At 41.4% G+C, this 16242-nt stretch overlaps 2 protein-coding genes across 2 annotated transcripts; one reads left to right on the plus strand and one right to left on the minus strand.

Annotated features, from left to right (window-relative positions):
- Positions 1-2511: 2511 nt before the first annotated feature.
- On the plus strand, positions 2512-7100 carry LOC145455927 (sigma non-opioid intracellular receptor 1-like). Its single transcript, XM_080333960.1, has 6 exons — positions 2512-2850; positions 2921-3064; positions 3386-3478; positions 3551-3643; positions 4734-4913; positions 5660-7100. The coding sequence occupies exons 1-6, from the start codon at positions 2721-2723 to the stop codon at positions 5806-5808; spliced, it is 789 nt and encodes a 262-aa protein (XP_080190086.1). The 5' UTR covers positions 2512-2720; the 3' UTR covers positions 5809-7100.
- Positions 5609-9081, minus strand: LOC145455926 (cilia- and flagella-associated protein 300-like). Its single transcript, XM_080333959.1, has 6 exons — positions 8901-9081; positions 8763-8844; positions 8451-8690; positions 7109-7281; positions 6989-7055; positions 5609-5982 (listed from the first exon to the last, which is right to left on the minus strand). The coding sequence occupies exons 1-6, from the start codon at positions 8984-8986 to the stop codon at positions 5854-5856; spliced, it is 777 nt and encodes a 258-aa protein (XP_080190085.1). The 5' UTR covers positions 8987-9081; the 3' UTR covers positions 5609-5853.
- Positions 9082-16242: the final 7161 nt, after the last annotated feature.

A 16242-nucleotide genomic window follows, 5' to 3' on the forward strand; every position in this document is an offset into this window, starting at 1 on the left:
CATTAAACTCGTACTTGTAAGTTATTGGGTTTTGCAATGAAAATACGGTTCCGCGTTCCGCATCTGTTTTAGCGCTTTGGAAATCTGGGTTACCCGCGTTTTCGTTTTCCTCTTGGTTTCCGCTTTTCAGCGTTTTAGAATAGAATGTATTCGATAGATGTTAGGGTTACCCATTGAGTAGCTGAGTCATGCGGTAAAGGATGCAGAAAACGAAAATAACGAACTGAACCCGTCGACGAACAGACGAACGCAAGAATGTAGGATTTCACGACTGTAGGATTTCTGGCAATCCAAAAGCTATCTTCCCTAGAGCAGAAATAACTGAATCTGGTCTTGATCGAAAGCTACTGTTGCATATAGGCTTACCATATTTTAGAAATCTAAAAAAGAGGACACTTTTTCAGAAATTTGAGACTTGCAAAACCGGAGAAGAATTCTAAAAAACCGGTGAACTTTTCCCATTTTGTGATCGGTTGACTAAAAAAATAAAAAGGTCAACCTACCCGCTCAGAGCCCAAAATACCGTTTCTTCCTCCACATTGCCGGGTGGTTGACTAAAAAAAGGTCATCTTTTCGCTCAGAGCTCAAAATACCGTTTTTCTCTCCACATTGCTAGGTGCATGGTTGACTAAAAAAAAGGTCATCTTTTCGTTCAGATCTCAAAATACCGTTTGAGTGTCACTACTGTGCTAATTTACGGCATATCACTCGCATTTTACAAAAAGGCGTCCTTCGAGGACGCTTTCAAAAAAGTCAAAAAAGAGGACAAATCTTCTTAAAAGAGGACGTATGGTAATCCTACTGTTGCACCGATTCCAAAAAATATAAATTAAAATATGATCAGGCACTGATCCACCTAGAATCCGCCCTCCAAGTCTGAAATATAGGCATTGTTCGAACAATCGGATAGTCGCAACAGGTCATTGTTATGGCCTTAGTGTTGCGGTTATGCGATTGTTCTGAACAATGCCGATATTTCAGACTTGGAGGGAGGATTCTAGGTGGATCAGTGCCTGCTCATATTTTAATTTATATTTTTTGAGATCGGTGCAACAGTAGCTTTCGATCAAGACCAGATTCAGTAATTTTTGCACTCGAGAAGATAGCTTTTGGATTGCCAGAAATCCTACAGTCACTTACGCAAAACAATTCTCCACTCCAGCCTCAGCGAAGCGGAACGAAGCTGCAAAATCGGCAGTTAGATGAGCATGGATTAGGATTGGGATTTGAAAAAACAGGATTTGAGAAATTTTGTCGGATCTGGATTGGATTAGGATTAGAGATTATTTTCTGAACGGATTAGGATTTGGATTGGATTTACCTATTTTCTGGGACATTGATATGTCGTATGGCGAATGGCGACAAACTTTATTCAGATCAATATAAATGTAGTTATGGTTACTAGATTATCTTAAATCAAGGCAATCATTGGTTGTGAAAGAAAATTTTCCAATCCCCCCCTTGCATAAACCAGCATTGTTTCTGAATTTCCAATTGGAATCGGATTAGGATTGGACATGGACTTGAATATGATAAAGTTATGGATTAGGATTTGGATTTGAAGATTCGGATTTGGATTGGATTAGGACATGGAAATTCGAAATCCGCTCATCTCTGAAAATCGGTCGTTGCCGTTCCATGTTTAATTTCTATACTTTGACTAATACCACCCAAAGTCACTCAACTATGAGTGACTTTGATATCACTATAGATAACTAACCTACGGAGGTTAGTAGGTTAGTTAGTTATCTATAGGTTAGTTAGGTTAGTTATCTTACACCCGGCGTCTTCCGATCCAGAAACTTCCCGGGTGTTTCCCCGTTGATATTTGAACAAGAGTTTCTGTTTGTTTGTTTGCGTGTAGCAAAAGGCCTGAGCGTAGACAGTAGGGCTGTTCAAAAATAACTTTTTTTCCTGAATCTTGCTGGTTACTTGATTAAATCGTTAGGTTGCCTTAAAAAACGACGCATACCAAATTTGAATTCATTCCGACAAATATTCGCGGGTTACGTAGAGTTTGAAAATTTTGGATTTGCCCAAAAACGCAAAAAAAAAATTTTCTCAAATTTTTTTGCCAACCCCATGAAATTGTTGGGCTGTCTTCAAAAACTATGCAAAACAAATTTGACTCAATTCCAAGCCGTAGAAGCGGAGTTATTCCAGTTTTACGGTGATAATTCTTGGATTATCCACCAATCAAGGATAATCCCAGAATTATCGAATAAAAACAGAAATAACTCCGGTTCTACAGCTTGGAATTGAGTCAAATTTGTTTTGCATAGTTTTTGAAGACAGCCCAACAATTTCATGGGGTTGGCAAAAAAATTTGAGAAAAAATTTTTTTTGCGTTTTTGGGCAAATCCAAAATTTTCAAACTCTACGTAACCCGCGAATATTTGTCGGAATGAATTCAAATTTGGTATGCGTCGTTTTTTAAGGCAACCTAACGATTTAATCAAGTAACCAGCAAGATTCAGGAAAAAAAGTTATTTTTGAACAGCCCTAGTAGACAGTGATGGGGCATAGCTAGTGTTGGTTTATTTATATCTTCGTGACATTTCATGTTTATTACTCTGGACTGTCCCCCAGGCAAGCACCTGTAACTTGTGTCTGAGCGGTTCAACTATACCCTTGCATTGGACAGCTCTGACGCTGACCTTTCTAAGATATTTGGAGCATGTGTTGTGTTATTAACATCTTTTCAAATTCCAGCATATAATATGGAAGTACTCAAGGGTATTATCCTAGCGCATATTCTCCTAATGATTTTTATATGCATTAGGCTCATACGTGAAGATTTTGATTTCCAGGAAAAAGATATCATGGATATGGCATCTATCTATAGCTCGCGTAATTCAAATTGGATGAACGTTTTATTGATTCATGTGGAAGTACCATTCATAACAACTCCTTTTCACAGATAACAAACCCAGCATGTGGTCGCAATTTGTCAGATTGCAATCTAAAACAAATGTGGATGCAAGGGAGCTCAGGCAACACCTTCGTATGAAGTTTCCTTACATTCTACCCGAACATACATTCCCACCATTGCAGCTAAGAACAGGTGTTTACACTCAATTCTGACATTTGATGTGAACCCTCCTGAATGCAGACCATTCAGCCAAAAAAAGGATACCGTAGCCGGGGCCTGTCAAATAGTTGCAAGTTATGATATACCAGTAACCGCATTCAATTCTAAGTCAAATTCTCATATCTCGGTGATGAACTTGTCATGACATGTGACGGTTAACATTAATTAAACAGCAATTAGTATCAATCAAATCAATTGTGTAACCATACCTCATGCTATGATATCGTATCATTTATTAACTATGCATTATTTATGTATCAGTATACAGGCTTACAGTTTTGCATTCATGAACAGGTGGTCTTATTGGGCAGATACATCTCTTCTTCGCATCATTGACCGAGATATTATTGCTTTACCATTCACCGATTGAAACCTCTGGTAACTCCGGTATGATCGATCTACTGATACTACGTTCAATACACACCGATTATATATATACCATACGTATATTGATATCAGGTCGACACTTGATGGACATCTCCGTCGCTGTCTTGAATGGGAGAGTGGCAATCATCAACTCATCAATGAAGTTTGCCAAGGAGTTTACAGCAGGTGAGAATATTGTCATCATAATCACCAATTATGCTTATTAGGAGGCGTGTCAAGTGACGGTCTTCCATGGATTTGGATTTGAAATGATCGGACTTGATGATTTTTGTCGGATTGGCATTGGATTTGAATTTACTATTTTTGGTAACTGGACTTTGAGATAAAATGTTCAATTTTTATCCAATTTTTGAAAGAAATTCTGTCATTATTGGAATTGGACATGAAGTAAAGTGAATTCTGGATTTGAATCTCATACCAGGTTTTCGATTTGAAAAGCTATCTTGCACTCCTCTACACACAAGCAATCGAGTTTAGACACTGTTCTGTTCATGCTATTCATTGGGCTCACTTATTTGATTATGAAGATTGCAGTGCTGCATGCAGTGCGGCTGTATAGACGAAGTACTTGTGAATTTTTGGCATTCCCTCAAGCTCGATCATAGCCGGCTCAGCCAGATAGAAACCACGGAACCAGCATAAATCCAGAAATGGTCAGTAACGAAGTACTTTCACTTTTCTACTACAGTGGTTTTGTTTTTAGATTACCGTACTTGCAGTTTTTCAGACAAAACTGTTAACTAGAAAGTAGTTTTGGAATAAGCTTGCGTCACTTTTCTGTGTGAAATTGTCATCGCATGAAATAGCCACTATATGACAATTACTGAAAACGTTTTCAAAGATGGTAGGCTACCTATCATAAGTCATTTTGTGTAAGTCGCAGCGGTGCGTCTTGCAATTTCTAGGGTAGCCACCTCCGATTAACAGGTAAGAGTGTGCAACCCCTTGACCAAATCGCCTTCTACAAACTACTTACTTGAGTACTTTTCATAACACTCAGTTTCTACCTCCACTGGAGTAACTTTGACATGTCTTGAAAATTGTTACTCATACTTGTCATTGAGTGGAAAATGACTGACTTATTGACTGTTACTTCTACCACAGTAGCAACACTGACATTAACCACCTTTGCATATATCCAATCTCCTCTTACAGTATTAACCTTGAAAAACATGCTTTCTTGTTAAGACATGACCGCATACCTCTGCCCGATTCACAAATACTTCTCTATAATATTGTATATTCTACCTTTCAGAAGACACCTATCGCTACACCGCTGCAGGCCAGCATCTGCTAAAAATGGATCAAGAATCGTACATTTTAATTTATGGCCGCGGACTTGTTCCTTTGTCACTTTACTATGGATTGTCAGACTCCGCACTGAGCAGTTTTGACCTGCCGACAGCTGTCGGGGCAGTCTCGTACTATATTAGAGGTAAGTAGTTACCATGACCGTCTTGCCTTGCTCAAACACCGAGTCAGTCACTACGTGTATGTATAATTGTATACGGTATGCGATGGGTGCTGCAAGGACGAAATGAGGACTAGAATGTTTTTGCGATGTGACGTTCTGACGTCACAGACCCGTTATAGCATAGCAAGCAGATGTGTAACAGTGTTTGAAAGCACATTTCAGAAATGGCGATGAGCACATCCTTCCTACTTATGTACAATGTCGATGCAAAAAAAGTTTGCGCCAGATTGTCAAGCGTACGTTACTCGATATTTCAAATTAATTTACCAGACCTTGATTTGTAATGACACATGATGTGATATCCATTAAAACGATTCACCTTCCCAGAAAAAAATGCAAAAGCAGTAGCTGATCTCAGCTGGGAAGTGCTGTAGAACTTAGTCTGAGCTTTAAAATACCTCAACTCAAAATAAACTTTCAAAAGCACTCAAGTACCAGCGATTGGCTGGTTCAGGAATATTGGAATCCGGCTCTTGTAGATTTAGTTAAAAAATCTTTTCGAAATCAATGTAATCCAGACTCTCAACTGCGTAAGGATCTCATCTTCGATGAGTATAATTAATAAGTATCCTGGTTTAGCACATGCCTATAGCTCTGAACAATAATCAGAATTACGGTAGAGTCTTCTCACCAAAATCAATCATACTCGTCCGCTATTTGGCATTGGCATTTTATATTCAGACGATTAACATAAAATATATTTCTAGCTGTGCACTCGAACTGGAACATCGAAAAATATGTCGAAGATTTCTACACATCTGCGTGCACCGCTGCAAGCAACGGTACCAAAATTCTGCCGCACGTGTTCAACAGTGTGAAGAGTTTTCTAATTGATGTAACGCAGCACGTGTTTTGAAATGAAACGGTGCCATGTTTGCTGTCGGGGTAAAGGTGGATAACGTCACCAGAATCCTTTACCCCAACTGTGGTATAACAAGATAACTTGACGCTTTAGTGGATCCACAATGAGGTACGCGAATGTTTGGTCGTGCTCTTTGTTTGCTGGGTAGAAGGTGTTCCCGCTGTCATCCTGTTGACAAATATGAGATTGACTGTATTTTTATGCACGATTATTCTGATGAATTTCATACATCACTATTTCGTTGTCATCACGTAATCTTCTCGTGTCTTGATTAGCAGATGATATTTCAATATTGAACACATAATTTTACTTCTGATTCTAACTTTATGTTAGGTGTACTGGATTCTTTTTACATTACTATTGCTGAATGCTTAAGTGCAGTTTAATATCGTTTGTAATAACAAAGTTAAAATCTTCAAACCTATCTGAAATGTCCCGACTCAGAGGTGATCAAGTAGTTGATGCTACTAAAGCACATAGGGAAGAAATGTCATAATTTACTTGACTACATACCGAGTCGGAAATATTTACTCGATTATAAGTAGAAGTAGCAATATCAAACACATAACAGAACTACTTTGAGTCGAAGCGTATAACAAAATTTCTGAAAGCGTTCGAGTACCTTGAAGGATTGATACACAGACCTCTAATGGTCAATCGACGGTGATAACCTACATATTCGAAACTATTGGTGCACAAGTCTGTTCAATTAATGGACAACATTCCTTCATCTTGACACAGGGGAATAACATGCCCAGTTGTTGTGACGAATTCGTAAATAAAAACTCGGTAAATTCTCACAGAATTCTTTACCTGAAAATTTCGAAATATGTATAATCTGTAGTTTTTCTTGGAATTTGATGAAATAGAAATAGTTCATGTATTCCTCAAGTTATTTGAGTACATAAAAAAAATACAAGTAACAATTGCTGACCACCTCTGAGCCTGCTACACGATCACATCTCCACGGTAGCTGATAACAGACACACTAAGACATCTACAACACTACCATAACACGCCGCAATGGTGCCAAAACTTTCTTGCATTGAAATACTGTTACATCAAGTGGCATGAATTTAGTTACCTATAAATTTAATGTTCCACTCCTTGGACTGGCTCTACTTTACATTACTAAGATGTAAATCTACGTTAACTGTGTTCATTGTTTTCCTACCTGCGCCGTGATCTTGTATACCTTTGAAATCAATTCTAATTTCTTTTCCGTGGAGTTCTTTTGCACGCTGTGAAGTGGATTATGTGAGAAATAAAAACACCGAACAGCTTCATTGTCTACCTTATGCAGTCTTTGTACAGGGACTTTGTCACGTCCAAATAGGGCTGCATTTCGTCTTCGAATTGGCATATCGGCCCGCCGACGCAGATATGGGAGAGCAGACGAAATATAAACTCGGACCGCTCTTCTTCTGAGTAACATTCGTAATTTTCAGAGTCTTCCAGAAGTAACATCTGAATGTGATCAGATTGCTTGTGGTGTGTCGGCTATCTATGCTGGTACAAGTCGCTTAGACGTTTGTCGGTTGATTTGAAATTGTTATCGGTTCAAAATACCACAAGATTGCGATAGAATGAAAAGTTAAGGTCTTAAAACGATTTGGTGTATAGTCTTTTAAATCAGACACACAGCTTCGCCGAGGACAAGAAAATAAGAGGCACGTACACTAAATGAAAAGTAATACGAGATAACGTAAAAAGAAAAATTGATGAAAACAAGGTGGCATGTGGCGCTGTATTCTTAATCCTGGGAGCATTAGGGGGACATACTGTAAGATCTGTCCCACCAGGGTGCCAGTAATCTTCCCGCGCAACCCTGCACCTAACCTCATTTCCCACGACCTTAATCCTATATCGATGAAGTAGTCTGCGAAGCACGTGCTTTGAGAGATCGCCAGTGTAGCGCCGTAGCAGGCGTGCTCTCGCTTAAGTCACAGAGTCGTATACAGACAATTAGATACATCTGACTTTGTTCTTTCTATATTCGTTAATATATTGCAGTATGATTTGAACCTGACCACTAATTACTACTATTTGGCTGTTCTGTGCTATTAAAGAAAGCTCCTTGGATCTGCGTGTGTGATCAGGATTGCGAGAGTACTCGGAGCGGTCATTAGTCAGTTGACTAGTGCGTACAACGGGAACTGTAGCTGAAGCGTCGACTCCAATCAAGCACTATACCAGCGTGTCTTGCAACAAGCCGTTGCATCGACCGCTACACATACTGATGTACAAATGACTTTTAGTTAAGTAGAAGTGATGAAGGCAGTATATTTTTGTCTGCCCAGTCACACCTTGGAGACAGAAACCGGTATGTGAAGGAACCGCATAGTCAGCAACATTCATTCATCTCCACGCAATCCTGGAGCGCCTATCTGGCAAACGGTGTATAGGCCTACCTGTTTTACACGTTCGTGATCTGATCCGGCCAGGGTTCGAACCCATGAACTACTGATCAAGAAGCCTATACCACCAGAGATGGCCTAGATTACCGCTAGATTTAAATTAAAAATCCAGGGTGACAATGGTGACATGATCATTTTTTCCACATAGTTTCGAGTGCAGGACTTCAGAGCGATGTACGTCGGTAACGAAGCAACAGAAGTATAGTTAAAACCACTCACTTTACGTAGCTCATCTGATATCTGTATGCCTTCATAGTATTCATCGAAACACTTTGAAATGTGTCCGGACTCTCGCACGATATTGTATTCCTTCAGTCTATCGAAAAAGTCCATCGACAGAACGCTGCAGGGAACCTCCTCGACTTTAACCGATTCCGCTTTTGATATTAGACGGCACCAGCCACCAGACGAGTTCATGCATTCGATCCTCGACAAAACTTCGTTATCGTTCATGAAATCCTTCAAAACCATACATATCATTTACGGTTGACGAGATAGAGGGCAATTATTAGTTAGACTTGGAAAACCTACCAAGCAAAAGCTTTCTTTCATGTAGCCCTGAAACTGTTTGTCAAAGCTGAACACCCAGGCTCGCAAACGATCATGCAAGTACCTGTGGACAAGAGCAGTCGTTTACGCGATTTTTCACGATGCTATCAAAGAACATACCATTTCTCGAGGTAACCTTTGAAATCTTTCGACCGAAGAGTAGCTAGCTCCCGAGGTAGCGAAGAGAATCTGAATTTATCAGCCATTCTCGGATATCGAGTGGTCTGACAAATGACAACTGTAAACTGCCGCTTCGTTTCGTAACTATGTTTACCATCACAAGATACTAGTGGACACTGAGATACCAGTTGAATCTTCGCAAGGGGGCAGTAGTAGCTCAGGTTCAGTAGCATAAGGTTTCCTTGACTGCACTGTTATGTTTGATATAGGGGTTTTGGGCCCCGTGGATATACTCAGCTATCGCAGCTATCGCAGCTCCCGCAGCTATCGCAGCTATCACTTGTGGATATACTCAGCTATCACAGCTATCGCAGCTATCACCAAAAATCGCAGACATACAGGTCATTTAAAGGTCACGTATCGTCTAGGGCGCAGCTATCAGCGCTGGAGCTTGTCTGGGTTGAAATAGTGCGCAGCTATCAGTTCCGGAGCACGTCTGAGTTGAAATAGTGCGCAGCTATCAGATCCGGAGCAAGTCTGAGTGGAAATAGTGCGCAGCTATCAGATTCGGAGCACGTCCTGGTTGAAATAGTGCGCAGCTATCACATCCGCAGCAAGTCTGAGTGGAAATAGTGCGCAGCTATCAGCTCCGGAGCACGTCCGGGTTGAAATAGTGCGCAGCTATCAGATTCGGAGCACGTCCTGGTTGAACTAGTGCGCAGCTATCAGCTCCGGAGCACGTCCGGGTTGAAATAGTGCGCAGCTATCAGATTCGGAGCACGTCCTGGTTGAACTAGTGCGCAGCTATCAGCTCCGGAGCACGTCCGGGTTGAAATAGTGCGCAGCTATCAGATTCGGAGCACGTCCTGGTTGAACTAGTGCGCAGCTATCAGCTCCGGAGCACGTTCGGGTTGAAATAGTGCACAGCTATCAGATCTGGAGCAACTCCGGCTTGAAATAGTGCGCAGCTATCAGCTCCGGAGCACGTCCGGGTTGAAATAGTGCGCAGCTATCAGCTCCAGAGCACGTCCTGGTTGAAATAGTGCGCAGCTATCAGCTCCGGAGCAAGTCCGAGTGGAAATAGTGCGCAGCTATCAGCTCCAGAGCACGTCCTGGTTGAAATAGTTCGCAGCTATCACATCCGGAGCACGTCTGAGTTGAAACGCTGCGCAGCTATCAGATCCGGAGCACGTCCTGGTTGAAATAGAGCGCAGTTATCAGATTCGGAGCACGTCCTGGTTGAAATTGTGCGCAGCTATCAGCTCCGGAGCACGTCCAGGTTGAAATAGTGCGCAGCTATCACATCCGCAGCAAGTCTGAGTGGAAATAGTACGCAGCTATCAGCTCCGGAGCACGTCCGGGTTGAAATAGTGCGCAGCTATCAGATTCGGAGCACGTCCTGGTTGAACTAGTGCGCAGCTATCAGCTCCGGAGCACGTTCGGGTTGAAATAGTGCACAGCTATCAGATCTGGAGCAAGTCCGAGTGGAAATAGTGCGCAGCTATCAGCTCCAGAGCACGTCCTGGTTGAAATAGTGCGCAGCTATCAGATCCGGAGCACGTTCGGGTTGAAATAGTGCGCAGCTATCAGCTCCGGAGCACGTCCTGGTTGAAATAGTGCGCAGCTATCACATCCGGAGCACGTCTGAGTTGAAACGCTGCGCAGCTATCAGATTCGGAGCACGTCCTGGTTGAAATAGTGCGCAGTTATCAGATTCGGAGCACGTCCTGGTTGAAATTGTGCGCAGCTATCTGATCCGGAGCAACTCCGGCTTGAAATAGTGCGCACCTATCAGATCCGGAGCAAGTCTGAGTTGAAATAGTGTGCAGCCACCGAGTCAAGGTCGAGTCCAAGTCATCGGGCAGAGGTTCGAGTCCGAGTCATGGTATTATGACTCGAGTCCAAGTCCAAGTGATTGTGTTGACTGCTCATTTTCCATTTAAAGTCTTGTTAAACTATAGTTAAACCCACTTTCTATAGCTCTGTTTGGTGATATCGAATGGTTCGCATTTATAATATACTAAATTACTAATTTTCCTCACTTATAATAGTTTCTGGTCGCATTTTCAAGTATCAGTATCAATAGGGTGGCTAATTTACTATTCTTCAAAATTGCAATGAAATGTCGGTCTTGGCCGATTGAGTGTCGAGTCATATGACTTGGTTCGAGTCATGTGCAATGACTCGAGTCCAAGTCAAGTCATTACACATATAGACTCGAGTCGAGTCGAGTCATTTCCGTATTTTGAGAAAATGACTTGAGTCAAGTCGCGTCATAGGTGTAGGTCAGGGGCGGGCAACATATGGCCCGCGGGCCGGATCCGGCCGGCGGAGAGTTTTCCGTCTTACATGATGATGTGGCCTGCGGACCCAGTCTGCCGAGATTTCCAACTACTTGCTTACTACGTCAAATTTTAGTGACTGTATGTTATGATATACGTGTGCGCGCATGCGCAACGTGCGAGAGTGGTGCTTACGTCGAAGCGAGAAGACTTGCATTATCGTCATTTACAATGTACTCAACTCTAATGTCGTTTGTGGTAATCATGGTGTTTGTCGACTATACAATGGTCATTTACACCAGGCAGTTATTTTTTATTTTTCATTCAGTAACCGCCGAATTGTAGCACGACACACTTCTAGGCTTTTGCAAGAGGTAGGGTTACGATGTTTTGGAAATCTGAAAAGATGACACTTTTTCAAAATTTCAGACTTGCAAAACCAGAGGAAAATATCGAAGAATAGTCAATTTTTCCCACTTCGTGGCCAGTTTGGCTAAATCAAAGAAAGGTCAACTTTCTCTCTCAGCGCCCAAAATACAGTTTTTCCTTTTACATTATTAATTGGTTGACTAAAAGAAGGTCAACTTTCCGGCTCATATCCCGAAATAGCCGCTGGAGCGTCACTTCAGTGCTAATTTACTGTCTCTCAGTCGATTTCGCCATATATTTAACAAAAATTCTCAAAAAGGAGGAAAATCTCAAAAAAGAGGACATTTGGTGGTCCTCCGACGACACTTCCAAAAAAGTCAAAAAAGAGGACAAATCTCTTAAAAGAGGACGTATGGTAACTAGGGTTATGACTAAAAAAATTTTTTTTGCCTGTCACAGGAATTGATGAACATTTTGGTATAAATTAATAAAATTATAATCATTTTGTTCAAATCGAAAAAAATGTACCGCACAAACTAACATCAATTTTCGACACTAGTCCAAATATGTAAAAAATTTAAAATTCAAAGATATTCTTTGCTACAAATTTAATCTTCAAAGATATGTCATTTTGCACTTCTTGTAAAGTTCATCTATAAATTTGACTTCCCTTTCTGTTATTATGTTAGTGCCAGGGACATCTCCGACGGACATAATCCGACTTTCAATGGGGTTTTGGGGCACTTTATCGCTGCATGACATTCGACCGCACAGATAGCAGCAAATAATCTTTGGTATATTCTAGAGCCCGACCGATATTGGATTTTTGGGTCGATACCGATAAAACCAATATCTCACACCTCAGCCGATAACCCCAATGCATTCAGCCGTTATTCAAAAGAAGTTGGATGCATACATAAGCACATTCTCAAATCTTCAGAGGGCATTTATTTGAACACCTTATTACAGTCATTGTTAAACTTTAACATGAAATGAACTAAAAAGGCTGCATCTGGACACCTGTGAAGTGTTAACTTTATATGAAATATATCAATATTCTCAGTCTAGCGATCTCTGATTATATAGTTTTCTGGCTTCCTTCCGCCATGTTGTGACGTCACACGCAAATTGCCGTAATTTTTCAGCACCAATGGCCGATACCGATAATTCTTTCAAAGTGTGATATCGTCTCGATATTATCGACGAACCGATAATCGGTAGGGCTCTATATACCATCTTTAAACATCTGGTTAGAATACCAGTCTTCCTGACACGCATTTGCGATAAATAAGCATCTCCAGAGTTATTCTCTATCTCGGGAAGTGGAAGTACGCAATAATGGCCCTTGAGCACCCTTTCGCATTGCGTATAGATGGAAGTTTATCCCATTTGATCAGTGGTAATCTATACCATTTTCTTTGAAAGAACGACATGTTCTGCACATGCCATAGATAAACTTAAAATCATCCTTACATATCGGTTTTCTAATATTTTCATCTGAAATTCGTGCTTGGTGGATTGCACCTAGTTTTGGTAGTATTTTACCACATCATCTCCAAATTTGTAGCTGAGAGTTGGATTTCCTGAAGACGTTGGATCGAAGAACTCTAATATATGCTTTAAGAATCGATAATATGATGTTGGCAAGGGATATGAAAACCCATGCTCATCATTGCATTTCGCAGTTTCGAAGCAACGCCATTCTGTCGTCCAGTATTAACAGATGCTACGGTGTCACATATGATATATGAGATTGTACGGGTCGATTCCTCAGATCGTGGTCAAATTATCATGTAATCACTGAATAAGTAATCAGTGATCAGACCATATCACATCATGCATTCCACAGATGCTGATTCACAGTCAATCTGTAAATCAATGATTAGTGACGCATTTGACGCTGGTACCTAGGAAACGGCGTTGGGCCGTTTGTTACGTCATTATGTAGTTGCTGAATTTTGCAATGTGCGCCTTTGCGATGCTTACTTCAGAATGTTATAAGTACAGAAACGTCTCCGCTGTCCCATAATTCCGATTTTCCGAACACGAATTTGTAATTCTTTGACTCTGGTTGTTGGCTTGTAGAAACTGCATGCTTGCACTGTATTACACTCATAATACTTCCGTGGTTGCAGTTTAACGACTTTGCGTAAAATCTGTTTTGCGCTAGCATAGCCGATTGGAGGCAGGCATCCCTTCTAATAGCCCGAGGCTGTGATCGCCTTCGGTCTATCAGTCGCCTTATTTTCACAATAATTAATAACCCTATATGTATGCCCAATACCAATACCCACGAGAGTGCAAATGTAAAATAGTCGGAAGGTTTGCTACTGCCTACTGGTACTCATTTTAGTTACAAAATATTTATGTTGAAGAGCGAGCACGCAAGGTAGTAGACAGCCTCAAAACCACCATTCAGGTTTCAGGATAGCAAGTGCTAGATGACTGCAATATAATTCCCATATAATTCCAGTTACAATGCCACCCGATACATCCCGTAACAGTAGGCCTACCACTGAACGCCGCAAATTATGGTGTAATATCACTGATCACCAAGTTAATCCAACAACTTTCGTTGATTAACTTTTAACCAATGATTACCAGTGATCACGATCTGTGGAGCACAATCGTGATCAAATATAGGTGCTAATCAATGATCAGGCGTTAACCAACATCTGAGGAATCGACCCTGTACATCATATTCTTCTAAGCGGTTTTCTAAACCGCTGAAAATACCTCGAGTTGTTCTACTTTCGCCTTTACGAACACCCAGTTTGATTTGTGCCAGACATGCAGTCTACATCTAAAATCGGAATTAGCAATTATTTATAAATTATTTAATATTGACTGTTAACAAGAACACGATAAATATAATTCAATCTGGGCGATCAAAATGTACCAAAATACTATTTTAAATCTTCGCAATTGGAATTGGGTCAGTTAAATTCAAATCAGTCGATATATAAATTATAGTCTGTATCTACAAAAGAAAGCCTATCCTCCATACAGTGAAAACTGGATAATTTTTGTGCGGGAGGTTTTTGTTCAAACAGTCTTAACTTTTGGGAGTTTTGAAATCAGGACACAAAGGCTCATCATTTGTGACTACAGGACACACAAAATTTTGAATTTTGTTTTCTAGTCATAACCCCAATGGTAACCCCAGTAAGACACCGCTTATACCAGAGGTCGCCAACTCAAAACGGGTTGCGGGCCGCTTTTCAAATTTCGTAGAGGACGCGGACCGCATGAATTCAATATCGAGATTAATCGGGCCACACAGTTGAACAACGACGATATCTCGTTACTTACTCAACCCTAATGAATTGATATCTTTGTAAATTAGCTGTACCGGGGTTATCGAACGCCTTGAAATCTAACTATGGATTGCACCGTGTGTTGATTGACAGACATCGCGGCGCCTGTGTGACAATGCTATTCTCAAATCCACATTGTATTCGTCATTATCGGCGAGAAATGGCTTTGAAGTGACGCTGCTGTCGTTAAAATACATTCATTAAATACGGTTTATTCCTTGTATATGTAGATAAATGGGCGAATAATGTATCGATTCAGCAATCCGGCCCGCCAAGTACCTGATTTTCCTATATCCGGCCCACCGACTGGAAAAGTTGCCAGCCTGTACACTGAAAATCACGAAGATAGTCCTTGCATGCCATGTAATGGATGAATTTGAATCCGGAAGTGCTCCGGAGCTGATAGATGCGCATAATTCGAGTCCACATGTGCTCCGGAGCTGCTAGCTGCGTCCTATTTGAACCCAGACGTGCTCCGGATCTGATAGCTGCGCACTATTTCAACCAGGACGTGCTCCGGATCTGATAGCTGCGCACTATTTCAACTCAGACTTGCTCCGGAACTGATAGCTGCGCACTATTTCAACTCAGACTTGCTCCGGAGCTGATAGCTGCGCACTATTTGAACCCAGACGTGCTTTTGAGCTGATAGCTGCGCACTATTTGCATCTGGGCGTGCTCCGGAGCTGATAGCTGCGCACTATTTGAACCCAGATGTGCTCCAGGGCTGATAGCTGCGCAGTATTTCATCCCGGACGTGCTCCGAAGCTGATAGCTGCGCACTATTTGAACCCAGACGTGCTCCGGAGCTGATAGCTGCGCCCTAAACGATACGTGACCTTTAAATGACCTGTATGTCTGCGATTTTGGGTGATAGCTGCGATAGCTGTGATAGCTGAGTATATCCACAAGTGATAGCTGCGATAGCTGCGGGAGCTGCGATAGCTGCGATAGCTGAGTATATCCACGGGGCCGGGGTTTTGCTCTAATTTGGGTTTTTCGCAGTATACTGCTGTCAGTGCTGTCGATGCCGCTTGTATTGACAGAAGAAAATTCTGATATTTATGGACAGATTGGACAGCGCTTACCACTGGTACTGCACAGTGCACATCGATTAAAATATCGAACACCTTAGCCGTAGTAGTCGGTTTCTTCAACTGGTAGGACAATATTTAGTAGAGTTGCTTCTCAATCACGTACAAGAAGAGTGACTGGGTGGTGGTGTGGTAAGCGTAATCTGCTTGCTGGTAGGCTGTATCAAATTACGTGACCTAACCTCATTAAGTATAATTCTTATAACCGTGAGGAAAATACGAAAAGTATCGTTGGTCTTGGTACGGACTTTACCAAGTATGGTAACTAAAATATACTGAC

This window comes from Botryllus schlosseri, chromosome 14 (genome assembly GCF_051294905.1).
Source record: "Botryllus schlosseri isolate E-star chromosome 14, Bs_hap1, whole genome shotgun sequence".
In the NCBI taxonomy this organism is placed as follows: domain Eukaryota; kingdom Metazoa; phylum Chordata; class Ascidiacea; order Stolidobranchia; family Styelidae; genus Botryllus; species Botryllus schlosseri.